Below are 13866 nucleotides of genomic sequence, written 5' to 3'. Positions count from 1 at the left end.
ATGAGAACCATATAAAATTATTGCAAGCTAAACAATGCTAAATTGCTCAGTTGATCAGGAGTTACCCATGGGCCATGAGTAAGTTATAATCCATATTTCATATCATGCAATGATCTAAGTTAATTAATAATATAACATAAATTGGGAGCTCGGTTGGAACACATGATTTCCAAAACATAAGGATTAAAAAAACATAAAATTTGCTTGACACCTCAAATTCTATGGATGAAAAATAGAGAAAAACCATGAATCAAAAGAGAGATAAATATTTTTTTCTAAGAGATTGGACCTCATGTTTAAAAAAATCCTCCAAAATCCCTATGCTTGAGGCAATCTTAAGGAATTTCATAGGATTTTGGAACAAGTATTCCATTGTTTCACATAAACATGTACGTAAAAAAATTCATAGAATTTGAACCCTATATAATTCATCCAAAATTGCTTTGCTCCAAATTAGCCCTAAAAGAAAAAAACACTAGCACATAACTACAGATAATGTTAGATAAAAGATTATGTTGGCGAGAAAAGTCACATTTACAGCTACTAGCAATATATTTGTACATCACAATGGACCATACAGCCGAGGATAAAGCCAATGCCCAGGAGTGTGAATCGAGCAAAAGGTTCCAATCCAACCGTTTGTTTTAACCAACTATTTCTATTTAGTTTTCTATCACTCAATAATTTTCATGGTTTTCTTCCGTGGAGACGTGTTACACACCTAAGGGAAGGAAGACGACTACGCTTTTTCAGCACGAGAGAAATGACCCTTGTGCTATCATAATTCCTTCCACTTGGATGGACCAGAAAATCCAAATGAGGAAAATGACAAGGGCTATACTGCAAATCTGCTCACCTCCTACCTAGAGAGACAGAGAGAGAGAGAGTCCCTCAGCTTTGCTGCGTTGTTCTTACTTCCTCCCATGGAGTACAAAAGGCAACAAGCAGAAAACGTTGCGTTCACACCACCACCACCAAGGAGGCCAGGACAGCAAGACCAGGCCTGGGCTGTAGCTAGCTAGCTAGCTTGTAGAGAAAGAGAGAGAAACACTGGAGCTTTAGAGAGAGAGAGAGAGAGCAAGAAGAGCTGAAGAGGAGGAGGAAGAGCTAGCTATCCTATGGTGCTAGCTGTAGCTAGCTCCGACGACTGAGGTGAGGAGACGCAATGGCGGGGAGATGCGCCGGCGGCGGCGACGGCGGCGGCGAGGGCATGCTGGCGCGGCTGCGGAGGGCGGCAGCCAGGCGGATCGGGCTCTCCTGCGCCTCCTTCTTCTCCCACGCCGCCACCTCCCCTTCCCCGCCTCCCAAGACCGTATGCATTCTCTCTCTACATTTCATAGATTTTCTTTTCTTTTCTAACGGTTCAGATATAATTTAGCAGCAATTTGTTCTTAAGAAAGAGTCCAGCTACCCAAAATGCCTCATTTTTTTTCTGCATTTTGGGGTGTTTCTTCCCAGTTGGTAGATGTTCAAGATACACTAAGAAGGGAAAAAAATGAGGCTGTTTTTTTTTCTTTTCTGTGGTTAATTAAGTTTTGGGATTTTGTTTTCACCATCAATGTATCGGTTTCTGGTTGTTCTTGGCTTTCAGTTTCTTGCTATGTTTTGGGACTGGGCATTTTTTGTCTCTCTACTACCATCTGCAGGTGATTTTCAAGTTCCTTTCCTTCTAGCAGTAAAACTCAATGAGCTGTCACTGCCTGTCCTTTTCACCTCCCACATTGCAACCCTGCTTGATTCTCTCCTTCCATTTCAGATGTTGTTTCATCAAAAGCAAAAAAGAAAAAAAAAGGTCTCCCATTGCCACATCTCCTTGCATTTTTTTCCAAAAGAGAAAAATCTCCTCCCCTAGTGGCCTGCTGCATTGCTGTTTTGCATTTTCCAACAGAAAGATATGTCCTGGTTTGTTTTGGTGATCTTGGCCTACAAAATTTTGTGGTTAAAGTTACATACGTTTGAACATTTAAACTTTGCTTCTCGTTTTTTATACTTTTCTTTTGGGCATTCTAGAAATGAGTATCTTGCATGCCCTTCTATTTTATCTGTATTCTGTACTGAAGTTCCAACCAGAATGAGGTGTGTACTCCTTTTGCATTTCCCCCCTTTTCTTGAGTTTGCGTTGTGAACAGTGTGCTAACAGTGGCTGTGTGTGGCCTACCTGGTTTATTTGATACTGATCATTCATTTATTGGAATTATTGTTCTAGGAGTAGCTCTCATCCATCCCATCTTGTACTAGTATCCTGAGAAAAAAGAATTGCAATAGGGGGGGGGGGGGGTACCATTCTTGTGGTTCGGTCCATGTTTATGGTCCCTTCATTTTTCTCCCAGAGATCTACTTTGGATCTACAATTCTAGACATATATAGTAGTAGTAGTAGTAGTTTGATGTTAAAAGCTGTGAACAAGTTGTATTTTGGGTTTATTTATACTTGAGATATTTTTTTTTTGTTGTTGTTTCAGTTGTTGGTGAAAGTTGTGCATTCTCTCTGGTCTTCGTACATTTTCCACGTAGACCGTCTGTTGATGGTTGTTGCGAATTGGGCACATATTTCCACGGAGCTTTTATGTCTTCCCTTTTCCTCAATTTTTTTTTTAAAAATGGGCATTTATATTTCTTTATCCTCCCGAAGTTGTGTTTTCTTGGAATTGGTTATCATCTTTACATATTGTCCACTTATCGGTGCATTGTACTACCTTGCTAACAAACTCTAGATTAATATCTTTCTTCAGTAACTTAACTGTTATTAGTGTTAATGTGTAGGCACTAGGCAGTACTGTTACTGTATGAGATCAGTGTGTGGGGACTGAATTGTGTGTCTAGATTTTCTCGCTTAACAGTTACCAAACATTGTCGATGCCCATGTGCATTTTATCATATCATTGATAGGTAAATAGGAGGGGAAAGTACCAAAATACACTGGAGGAGACAATCTTGTTTTTCATTTACTTTTTCTGATGTAGAAGCAGATTATTCTACTAGTCAAGAACAGTAGGTATTTTGCCTATTAGCTGTATTGCAATGTAGTAACAGATTGTGGTGTGTATGCAGATCTCATGCTCAGCACTGAATGCGCCTGCAGACAGCACTGATGAAGACCAGGAAAAGCTGGAGGAGCCCACTAGCACAAGAATGGCTGACAAGGTGCCATCCCTATGTCCATTTTCCTCCTTTTCATGTTCTGGACCACAACTGCATGGATCCACTATGGAGTTTTCTATATGTAAATGTGTTTCTCTAACCAAGTAGTATAATTATGTTTATATTTAACCTCCTATTAACTTGAGAATAAATCAGAGTTATGCTTGACTGCCATCAGGAATTAACAACTGAGCAAGAAGACAGGCTAAAAAGAAGAATTGGGTTAAGCGGTTGATTGCAATAGGAAATATTATTGTTTATATAGATTCCTCAGCGTTGAAGGTTGTTGATGCTCTAGATGATTACCTCTGAAATAACCTATTCTGGTTAGCCAAAGTGTATTGTCAAATGTTGAATCATGATGATCTAGCCAATGTGGTTAGCGTTTTGCCATTTCCACGACTACATGTTTTGTTTTGAAGAAAAAACAGTGACGCTATTGTAAGCATTTTCTTAAAAAAGTATGTACCAATTTATTTAGTGAAAATGATGGGTTGCATGGCCATCCACTAGCATCTACCATTGGGCCATATAAGCGTTATGTTTTTTTGTTAGTTTCAATAAGTTGGGAGCTTTAGTACTTTTTGGTGGCAATTGGTGAACAATTATGTGGTCTCCCAGATAACATGATAATTGTTTCCCTAGTGCCACATAAAGGTACAAACAATAACAGGTAAATACCTTACGACACATTGCAACCAACATGTCAATGCATCAGTATTACAGAAATCTTGAGGAAGACATGTTCTTTTTTTATTTGTCTAACAGAGAATTTGGAATGTCGGGGCTATTGGCCATGCATATTATGCATGATGCCTTCTGCATGAATTAATTCATATGTAAGTCATGATGCATATAAATATAATCAGCTTGTTTGTTTCAGTAGTACAAGAATAGTTCTGCAAAGATTGAAATGTAGTTTGTGAAGATTAGCTTCGATTGGATGCATGTTTTTGGAATTTTTTTTGTTTGCTAACAGACCATGAAAAATTCATACAATGAATAATTAAAAAACAAAATATGTCCGCGTCGTAATAATCGATGAATAGTTCTCTGTCCAGGAATTCGCTCTATAATGAGTAGTTTCCATTGTTTTATAATAAGTGTAGTGATTCTTTTATGGTAAGTTATTTGATATGCGATTTTACTTTATACTCTCATCTGATGTGTATTCTGATAAATAATACCATTAATTGTAATATTTTATTCAATTCATTTGCAGAATCTCTGTGCAATATGTCTGGAGCCCCTCAGCACCGGCAGCGTTGATATTGACAATGGTGACAGGCCAGCAATCTTCACATCACAATGCTCCCACTCCTTCCACTTCCTATGCATCGCCTCCAACATTCGGCACGGCAATGTTACATGTCCCATCTGCCGTGCACAGTGGTCTCAGCTGCCGCGTGACTTGAAGGTGCCACCATTGCTGCAGAACAACCAGTCTGACCCAATCCTCCGCATCCTTGATGACAACATCGCGACATCTCGTTTCAACAGAAGGTCATCCATCCGTGCTGCCCGGTACAACGACGATGATCCGGTTGAGCCTTACACCTTGACCGAGCATGTGGATCCATGCCTTCGCTTCGCTCTGATCCCATCCCCAGTGGCGGCTCACCATCATGCTCTCGGACATTACCCTTGTGGCCGTGTGATGCCACTGCAGCAGCATTGCCAGTACAGCAGCTCCTCCATGCTCTCACCGCCACAGATTGCTTCACCAAGTGGGCAGAGGCGCGCTTACCTCTCCGTCAGTCTCGCGCCACAGCCAGCCATGGACCTAGTTCTGGTTGCCAGCCCTAATGGGCCACATCTCAGGCTCCTGAAGCAGGCAATGGCGCTGGCTGTCTTCTCCATGCGCGCAATTGACCGGTTAGCCATTGTCACAAATGCCACCACTGCAACCCGCGCCTTCCCCTTGCGCCGAATGTCATCCCATGGAAAGCGAATGGCATTGCAGGTCATTGAACACCTCTGCTGTGTTGGTGGTACTGATCCTGTAGGGGCATTGCAGAAGGGCCTGAAGATACTAGAGGACCGGGCGCACCAGAACCCAAGCAGTTGCATTCTTCACCTGTCAGACCATCCAATCCGAAGCTGTTTCGGGGTCGACATGAACCGTTTCAACATCCCGGTTCACCAGTTCCATGTCGGCCTCGGTTTCGGGGTGCAGAATGGCTTTGTGATGCACGAGTTTGAGGAGCTCTTAGCGCGGTTGCTTGGCGGTGTCATAAGCGACACCCAGCTCAGGATTGGCGAGCACGGTGGAGTGGTGAGGCTAGGTGAGCTGAGGGGTGGCGAAGAGAGGAGGATCCCGCTTGACCTGGTGTCGGACTGCGGCTTCATACTTGTTGGCTATAGCTATCTGGAAGGTGGAAGGGAGGATCAGTTCAGGACAGGCGAAGTCGCTGTCGGTTTCGAAGAGAAAGGCGATAACCGGTACTGCGGGGTCAGGGATGCCGGTGGTCTGAGTATCGGCGGTGAGAGGAGGAGCAGCTGCTGCGCCGAGAGATGGGACTACCTTGATCCGTTCATGGCGCGGCGATGGGCGAAGCATTTCAATGTGTATAGGGCCTGAGTTAAAAAGAGGGGGAGCTTGGGGCTTTGAAGTGATCAGCTCAGCAAGTCTGGTTTACCAGTTTGACAGCATATGATTCTTGTTGGCTCTTTATTTTTTTTTTCCTCTCTTAACATTCCTGCAAGCATCTCATGATCATCAGAGGAAATGTTTGCTTTTTTGGCTTTTGTTGTGGATCAGGGATCCATTTGTAAGATGTCTGGTTTTGCATCAGATGTGTGCAATGTGCACAAGGCTTTCTGTTCTCAATCTGTATGTGTGAATCGGACTGTGAACAAAACTCAGCACAAAGAATGAAATATGGCTGCATTGGAGTGAGTTATTTTAAAAAGAAAGTGACATGCTGTTTTTCAAAGAAATTTAACAAATATGATGCGTTATACTAGCAATTTGCAGGTTTACTGGTCTCTGATATTTCATTGTAATTATTGAGCTGTCATTTCTTAAATTTGATTCATATTTTTTTAAGAGGTTTGGTTTCATATTTTCATGCTCCCTTGTACTCTTACAAAACATTGATGGGTTAATCAATCATCTTAATCGAGTTGCCCGGGCGATGGACGATCGACTCCTTTGGATTCCGGATTAGAAGGCAGTTATCATAATTTGAGGAATCAATTACTCAAAATTACATAGAGAATTGTGGCATGGAAAAAGGTTAAAAAAAAGAGGTGCCACGTTATATTATTTTGGATTTAAAAGAACGTATGGTCATAAAACTTTGCGCCCATAGCACCTGAGGCTCAGTGCCACATGATGCAAACATGCAGTTGTTTTTTCCCTACGTAGACAACAAAACATATAGGATTTCTGAAATTTACTCTAACAAAAATATGGGTCTCGACTCTCGAGTCACAAAGTACAATACAATTCAGTTCAAGCGGCCAGGACATTAATAAAATTGAAGTTACAATCAGGACCCAAACTGCTGTCAGAAATGCAGATCAGAACTCGGAAATCAATCTACAATGAATAGTTGGTGACGGTAATCTGCTAACCATCAGTTATGTGCTTTCAAAGCCAAATATTCGGAAAACACCTGCAAAAAAACAATAACCGGTAAGAGGGTTAATTGAAGCTATTTTTATAATTAATACCACTTCCATTTTGGTTTAACTTTCTCTCTTGTTGTGTACTGAGCAGTTGCAGAATTATATACTATAAATGAAACGCAAGTCTGAAACAAGTGTATCTGAAGAAAATGAATTCACTATCTTGTAGCAAGTCAAATGCCAAGCTAGACATTTCTTTCATTTGGCCGAACTAAAATGAGTGAGCAGCAGCAATTGTACCTTCATCAGCCTGGTACTTGTTCTTGTCGTCTCCTGCGTAAGCCAGGAGGTTGTACTTGGGGTTCCATTCAACACTATTCATAGCTGCCTTGCATGGAATCTGATGAATCGATCGTCCAGTTTGAACATTGGCCTGATCGAAGGATAGAAATGTAAAAGAATTATTATTTTTGGTAACAGCTAGCTTAGGATCATATTAGAATTACAGTATGTTGAACTACTCACAATGTCAATGAAGGGATCTTCGCTAGCATATGCAAGAAACTCTCCAGTATGATTGAAGCTAACTGTTCTTACAGGCCACCTGGAAAAAGAACAAAAAGAAAAGATGAAGAAAGTACATGTTTCTAAGCATCTTGCAACTGAAGGTATACTCTAATTAATCTTTGTTTCTTTGAATGACTATTTCCAATATGAGGTGTGGAGAAAATAGCAAAATTAGCTAAACATAACTTTTTGTCCAAATATTCATGGCAATATTTTAGATACATTGGAGAGAAAAAAAAAGGTATGGTTTAAAAGCAGCGAAACATACTCGAGTTTGGTAAAGGTTTTAATGCAAAGGAGCTCTTTGACATCCCAAAGACTGACAAGTGAATCTGCACTTCCAACAGCAAAATACCTGGCATCAACACATTCTGTAAGTATCCTTGTCAAAATCATTTTAAGCTCCATTTAGGGCTCAAAGAAACAAAATATTCACCAGATAATTGAGAACAAATGTACAATACTTTGGCATAGCTACACTAATGCATGAAACATGTTTGTATACCACTATATCCATGCGAACAAGAACATGATACTTTTCCACAATAAATTTTGTTGAGGTTCATGTAGCAGCTCAAATCTCCAAACATTAACATGAAGACTTGCAATGGTGTATAGCAAATAATCCATTCTTTTACATGGAGTAGAAGGCAACAAGTGGCAAACTATTTTGCACCCTTTCTTTTACATGCTAGTAAAGGTGCCTGTTAGTTGCAACGGGAGATGGGGGAAGGACGTGCTATTCAGTTTTTCTATCCCAGTTTTTTACCAGTGGGGCGTTTTTATATGTGGGTCCACTTCTTTTGGAGGGCTGTTTTTTTTTTTCTGCGGGTAAACAAAACTTCACTCCTGATAGGAAGCATGCACAGACGAACGAAACTTGCCTTTCAGAGTAGTAGAGAAACACTGAATTCAGTGTCCCATTTATATTTAGGCATGGGTCATCATAGAATCACTTATGGCTAGGTGCTATCACAGGTGAGATTCACTTAAAGGTAGCTTGGACAGAAAGTTCTTTTTTTTACATATACCAGTATCACTATCAACTGTCAAAAGACCGAGATAGAATACAACATTAGTAATACCCAAAATATAGTATGTCAAATAACTTCACTCATGCCTATGCTTTATATTACCTTGAAATAAAAAAAATCGTTAACTACATAAAACAACTAGCATCAGTATAAGGCATTAAGAGAATTAGAGTTCAAAGCGAAGTCAAACAGCATATAGAGAACCTAATGATTATAGCATAAAGTTCAAAAGATAATGTAGTTACAATGAAATGTCATTGGCTGAGATGTGAGTTGATGTTGAACAAATGAGCGAAGACAGAAAAAATCATCACCTATCAAGGGGATCCATTCCAATGCAATAACAACCCGCTGTATGAGCATTCAATTTGCCAACCACATGAAGGGTGTCATCAAGGGAAGGATCACCAAATACCTCAACATTTCCTACATAAACAGCAAACAATGTAATTACACTGATACCAACTGGTGTGATATTGAAACTTAAAACAACATATGGGTTTTGTATCTTACCAAGTCCAGTAGTGATGAAGAATAAATCTCCAGTTTTGTTCCATGCAATCTCATTTATCTGAGGAACAACAAATCAATAATTTACTTCAGAAAAGTTAACTGATCTGAGGAGCTATATGATTCATTTTTATCAGTAGCAGGTGTACGGGCATTTAGCTAGTTGAAATAGAAAATTTACAAAACTGCAACATAAGTAATGCAGCAAATGAAATTAAAGTACATCGAATAGTTAGGTAATTCACACTCAGTAGTCAGTACTAATTCAAATACCAGCAGGCAATTTTCCTGTTCCAGACAAAGATGCACATGCTGCCGACTTATGCCCACTCTACTTTTTCTCAAAAGGTATATGACTATATGTGCATGTTCATTCAGAGCAGCGAAAGATTCCAAAAGGAAGAAGAAAATTGCTAGAAGAATGTTTCAACAATTCAAACCTTCAAGTGGAAAGTACCTCATAATTAAACTTAAATTTGTGAAGGGCTTTTAGCTTCCGAACATCCACTATTGTCAACTCATCCTCCTGCAAATCATAGTGACAGCTGTTACTACACTTGTACAATTTTATAAAACTAGAACTCACAAAGTAAACACATTGGTGTACGCGGGACCTTGCGAACTAACTTGTAAACTTTATAAAAATAGGTTTACTACAATTATTATAAAATTTACACACCACTCCCCAGTCCCCATGCTCAATAACACTTTACTAACTTTGCATAGCAAAAAAAGTAAATAATTCCATCTAATTTAGGATCAATATGTATATATTCAAGTGTGTCCATACTGAGCTATGTTGTATTGATACTTATACAGAGAGCATGTCAAACACAAGAATGAACATTGCAATTTAGATGCTAATTTGCCAAATAACTCATCACTCAATCTAATATAAATCAGATTATAGTTACACATTTCTCTTTGGAAAGAATTTTATAAATTCCTTTCAAAATATTGTAACCCTCTTCTGGCATGATATATGCAAATCAAAACCAGTTCCTTAGTCATAAATGACTACCGTTCTTGAAGTTAACAGGGATAACAGCCTAGGCAATACATACCTTGTTTCCAACAGCTATTTGAGTACCACCATGTTTATAAGTGATATTGATGTTTTCTCCACTAAGTTCGACGACTTGACATTTTCCACCTGGAAAAGAACACGTCAAACAGTTTGAGAAATAGCGGGTCAAATAAATAATATAATTTTAAAAGGCAAACTGCAGGCCCAAATCTTGTAGAGTTATAAATAGAGAATCAAAAGTATGATGTACAATCCTATGAAAAAAATCGAAGTACAACTAAAAAAATTCTGAAACTAACTTTCAGGTAGAGTCACTACACAAAAGAATAAGACATCTTGTCTGGTAACAACAAGTTCATTGTAAATGGAACATAGGGATTGAACAAAGTGACAAAAAGGGATTCATCAATTTCAGAGAGAAGCTGAGAATGCTGAACACAACTGTGGATATCTTAGTTCTTTAACCTTCAAAGATGAAGGGAACCACTTACTCCGTGCATCCCAGAGGCGAATTGACTTGTCAGCAGCTGCTGTAGCAACTGTATCAGGATGCTTCGGATCCCAGCAGAGCTGATCTACACAATCTGTGTGGCCTTTCAATTCAATGTCTTTAACCTTGGACTGTGCAATATAAAAACCCTAATCAGCACAGTACTGACTTGGTACTTCCAGGGAAATAGAAACCATCTGGGGTTTTTTCCCCTCCTACGTTCCAACCAAAAATGTCTTAGTGTTCTCAAAACAATATAATTTAGCTTAGAATTTATTTTCCTCAAAACCGCAGGAGGGCTGCGCTTCCTTTCATTAAGAAGAAGAAATAAGTACAACTGAGGGATCCAAAAGAACCCCTAGCTAAGAAATCATTCACAATTTCACATTAAATAGCTCAAACATATGTCTCAGAGACACAGGCTATGGTATGCTTAAGTGTGATTACTGTCTGAGTTTCTATAATTTTAAATTATACAGCGGGAGATATTTCCAATTAATCATCATGCTTATCTTTCAAATTTATAGAAATGTTCATAAAAAAAGGGTGACAGTTATTCATAGTGAATGACAATAAATGCGTTTATCTAATAATTCCATAATAACAATGAAGGTTATTTTGTTTGCAATCAGGAAAGGAGAGAATGTTTACATGGCCATGGGGATCGATACTCCATACACGTGCAGTATGATCAATAGAGCCTGAAGCAAGCTTCATGCCTAGGCAGTTCCATGCTACAGAGTGCACCTAACAGTAAAACAAAAGATCAGAATTATACAAAATTTAAGGCTGATTATGTATGTAAGATAGATAAAAAAGAAGGCAAAAAGCGACAGAACCAGTTAAATGCTGCACCTCCATGTGTGGAAGGATTATTTAGAAAAACAAGAAACAGAATTCAAGAAAGAAACAGAGAAATATCGTTGTACTATGATTCTTTCTGCAAGTAAGATTTTTTTTTCCCTTTGAATTCTTCCCCTCAGAGGAGTAGCAACTTTACAAAGTCAGACAAGAAGTCCCTTTTCGTGAAACCAAATTCCTTCAAAAATTAGGAGTAATTATGACCAGGAATCATATTTGACAATGCGCTCATTCACCAGCTCCCAGAAGGAAAGCAACCAACCAAAGCTTCATTCAATCTCAACATGGCTTAGCCCTAGAGCAAAAGAATCAGCATATATACGGCATGAACGCGAGGAATCAATCACTATATCCTGCTCTAGAATTAGAAACAAAACCGTACGTGTGAACCAAAGATGGATGCATTTTCGTCCTAATTTTTGCTTGTAACATCCGGATTTTAGGGCTTCCCCCTCGCAGGACTTTTGAGGGTTTAGGACCTCATGAGAAAAAAACTTATCCCCGCGTAGGATTGGTGAGGGGGGAATCGAAAAGGTTACCTTCTTCTTGTGGCCGAAATACTCCCTCGACACCAGGTTCTTCAGGTTCATCCCCGGCGTCGAGCTTCCGCCACCGCCGCCCCGCCGTCTGTCGTCTTCTTTCCCCTCCATTGTCCCCGCGGACTGGGGCACGGGTCTGGTTTTGCTATTCCCCACTCACCGCGTCACGAGGCGCAAGGCGGCGGCGGCGGTGGCGGTGGCGGCGGCGGCGGGCGCGAGACGGAGGAGGGAGAGCCGGGGACGGCGTCGGCGGGGAAGAGGAGAGGGTTTTCGCAGAAACGTCCTTCTACTTTTTTGTTTATTCATGCCACAAGTTCATGCGTTATCCTTACCATGGAGCCATGGACACATCCTTTGGTTTTTGTTTAATTGAATCCATGCCATTGTAAATATACCGATAAATGTTATTACAATTCGTCTTTTTTAATTGTGACATTGAAATTTTATAAAATTAGAACCATGCCACTATAGTAATATTTTCCATCCATCTTCGTCTTCTTAGATTCATCTTTCCCCTCTTTTTTTTTCTCATCTCTCTCCACCACCTCTTTGGAGGGGACAGCCGCTGCGGCTGTTGGCAACTTTTTGTGACAAGTCGACAATTACGATCGCAGCACCTAAACGCCTTGCGGTGATATGGAGTCGCCAACCACCTCGATCTAGCCAAACGGCCAAATCAAGATGGGTTTTGTAGAAAAACAGCTAAACCGGCTAGCGGAGCCGATTTAGAGATCAAAAATCAGCCTCTAAGCCGATTTAGATCGATATGAGGATAACTAACCTGTCTCATAGGCAATACGGAAGGTTTTCAGGACAAATCTACAAAGAGGTGTCGCACTCTCGCAGCGGCGGCGGACGGTTTACGGCGCAAACCGACAAAGATGGATTAAAACTAGGGTAAAATAGAAAACATGGTAAAAGAACGATTCAAGTAAATTGTATTCGGGGGTTTTACAATGAACCGGCCTTGTCCCTTAAATAGGGGTTGGTCTTACCCTCTACAGGCCCTTCTCCATATCCAACTCGGGATAGAAACCAAAGGAAACACGAAACCTACCTTCCCAGGCAAGGAAACCCGAGACCCGACGAAAACAAACTCGGACTCGGACCCTGACGGTTTGACCGCCCACATACCTGCGGTCAGACCGGCCCTACTAGACGGTCAGACCGCCCACACACCTGTGGTCTAACCGGCCCTGTGAAGGAAACCCGTCACTTTCCAAACTTTGGCAATTTTCCTCTATTTCGTCCATAGGTGCCAAATTTGGGTGTAAACACATGCCCCCCTGCCTTTTTTGTAAACATACGTGAACCTAAAAGCATAGAACATGTTATGTCAGGGTGATAATCCAATTACCGCCCATAGGACTTCCTAAGCATCTTGCCAAATGCTCGGGAAATATTTCTTCAAGTATTTCCCATTAATTGCTCTCTGAAAACACCGTCTTGAAGTGTCTTCATCTCCTTCAAAGTCTTTAAACGCTTGTCGATGACGTCTTTAAAATTGTTTCCCATCAAGGTCTTGTAATCTTCAACCGACAAGTCGTCTTGCTTGAAATACCGAAGAGAGCCAAGATTTACCCCAACTGGCAAAACGACAATTTCAACAATGTTTTATTACTCAACTCGGCTTATCCATTAGCCTGAGCGTAGTAAAGAGAAGAACTCATCAACTTAATAGCATAAGATTCGGCAAAACTTCTCACTCCGTACAAGTAATATTCTCGAGCGGCACGGCTTCGGCCCACTTAGTGAAGTAATCCATTGCAACTAGCACGAACCAACGCCCTTTTGATGACGAAGGATAAATTTGACCAATGAAATCCAAAGCTCAACCTCAGAACGGCCATACTTTAATGATAGGATTCAACACAGCGGTAGGCGCTAATTGAACATTGCCGATCCGTTAACAAGCTTCACTCCCTCTATAACATTTGAAACAATCATCAATTATTTTCGGCCAATGAAACCACACTCTCCTAAGCAACCAATTTATCTTACGGGCCGATTGATGAATTTCACAAATCCCTTCATGTACTACTCTCCTAGCAACTTTAAACTGATCATTATCTAAGTAATACTCCATCTATTTTTCGGCGATATAATATTTGAGCGCTTGCCGCCG

The 13866-nt window shown here is 40.4% G+C and overlaps 2 protein-coding genes across 2 annotated transcripts; one reads left to right on the top strand and one right to left on the bottom strand.

The window, feature by feature from the left end:
* The first annotated feature begins 893 nt into the window (after positions 1-893).
* On the top strand, positions 894-6056 carry LOC4346658 (E3 ubiquitin-protein ligase WAV3). Its single transcript, XM_015755321.3, has 3 exons — positions 894-1312; positions 3051-3143; positions 4363-6056. The coding sequence occupies exons 1-3, from the start codon at positions 1166-1168 to the stop codon at positions 5719-5721; spliced, it is 1599 nt and encodes a 532-aa protein (XP_015610807.1). The 5' UTR covers positions 894-1165; the 3' UTR covers positions 5722-6056.
* A 323-nt stretch (positions 6057-6379) lies between these two features.
* LOC4346657 (THO complex subunit 3) lies at positions 6380-12029 on the bottom strand. The gene is made up of 11 exons (XM_015755206.3): positions 11742-12029; positions 10993-11088; positions 10343-10472; positions 9889-9977; positions 9282-9350; positions 8828-8885; positions 8629-8740; positions 7549-7635; positions 7239-7317; positions 7014-7146; positions 6380-6760 (listed from the first exon to the last, which is right to left on the bottom strand). The coding sequence occupies exons 1-11, from the start codon at positions 11850-11852 to the stop codon at positions 6726-6728; spliced, it is 999 nt and encodes a 332-aa protein (XP_015610692.1). The 5' UTR covers positions 11853-12029; the 3' UTR covers positions 6380-6725.
* Positions 12030-13866: the final 1837 nt, after the last annotated feature.

This window comes from Oryza sativa, chromosome 9 (assembly GCF_034140825.1).
Source record: "Oryza sativa Japonica Group chromosome 9, ASM3414082v1".
NCBI lineage: Eukaryota > Viridiplantae > Streptophyta > Magnoliopsida > Poales > Poaceae > Oryza > Oryza sativa.
Note: the sequence above shows the minus strand (reverse complement) of the source record. Positions and strands in the feature narration are given on the sequence as shown.

Bases quoted from the DNA above. Each gene is read 5' to 3' on its own strand.
- LOC4346658 (XM_015755321.3), top strand. From the start codon at position 1,166: ATGGCGGGGAGATGCGCCGGCGGCGGCGACGGCGGCGGCGAGGGCATG. The intron at 1,313-3,050 runs GTATGCATTCTC...GTGTGTATGCAG, and splicing joins CTTCCCCGCCTCCCAAGACC to ATCTCATGCTCAGCACTGAA. The intron at 3,144-4,362 runs GTGCCATCCCTA...ATTCATTTGCAG, and splicing joins GCACAAGAATGGCTGACAAG to AATCTCTGTGCAATATGTCT.
- LOC4346657 (XM_015755206.3), bottom strand. From the start codon at position 11,852: ATGGAGGGGAAAGAAGACGACAGACGGCGGGGCGGCGGTGGCGGAAGC. The intron at 8,741-8,827 runs GTAAGATACAAA...CTGTTTATGTAG, and splicing joins CTTCATCACTACTGGACTTG to GAAATGTTGAGGTATTTGGT. The intron at 6,761-7,013 runs GTACAATTGCTG...GTTTTTTTGCAG, and splicing joins CAAGTACCAGGCTGATGAAG to GTGTTTTCCGAATATTTGGC.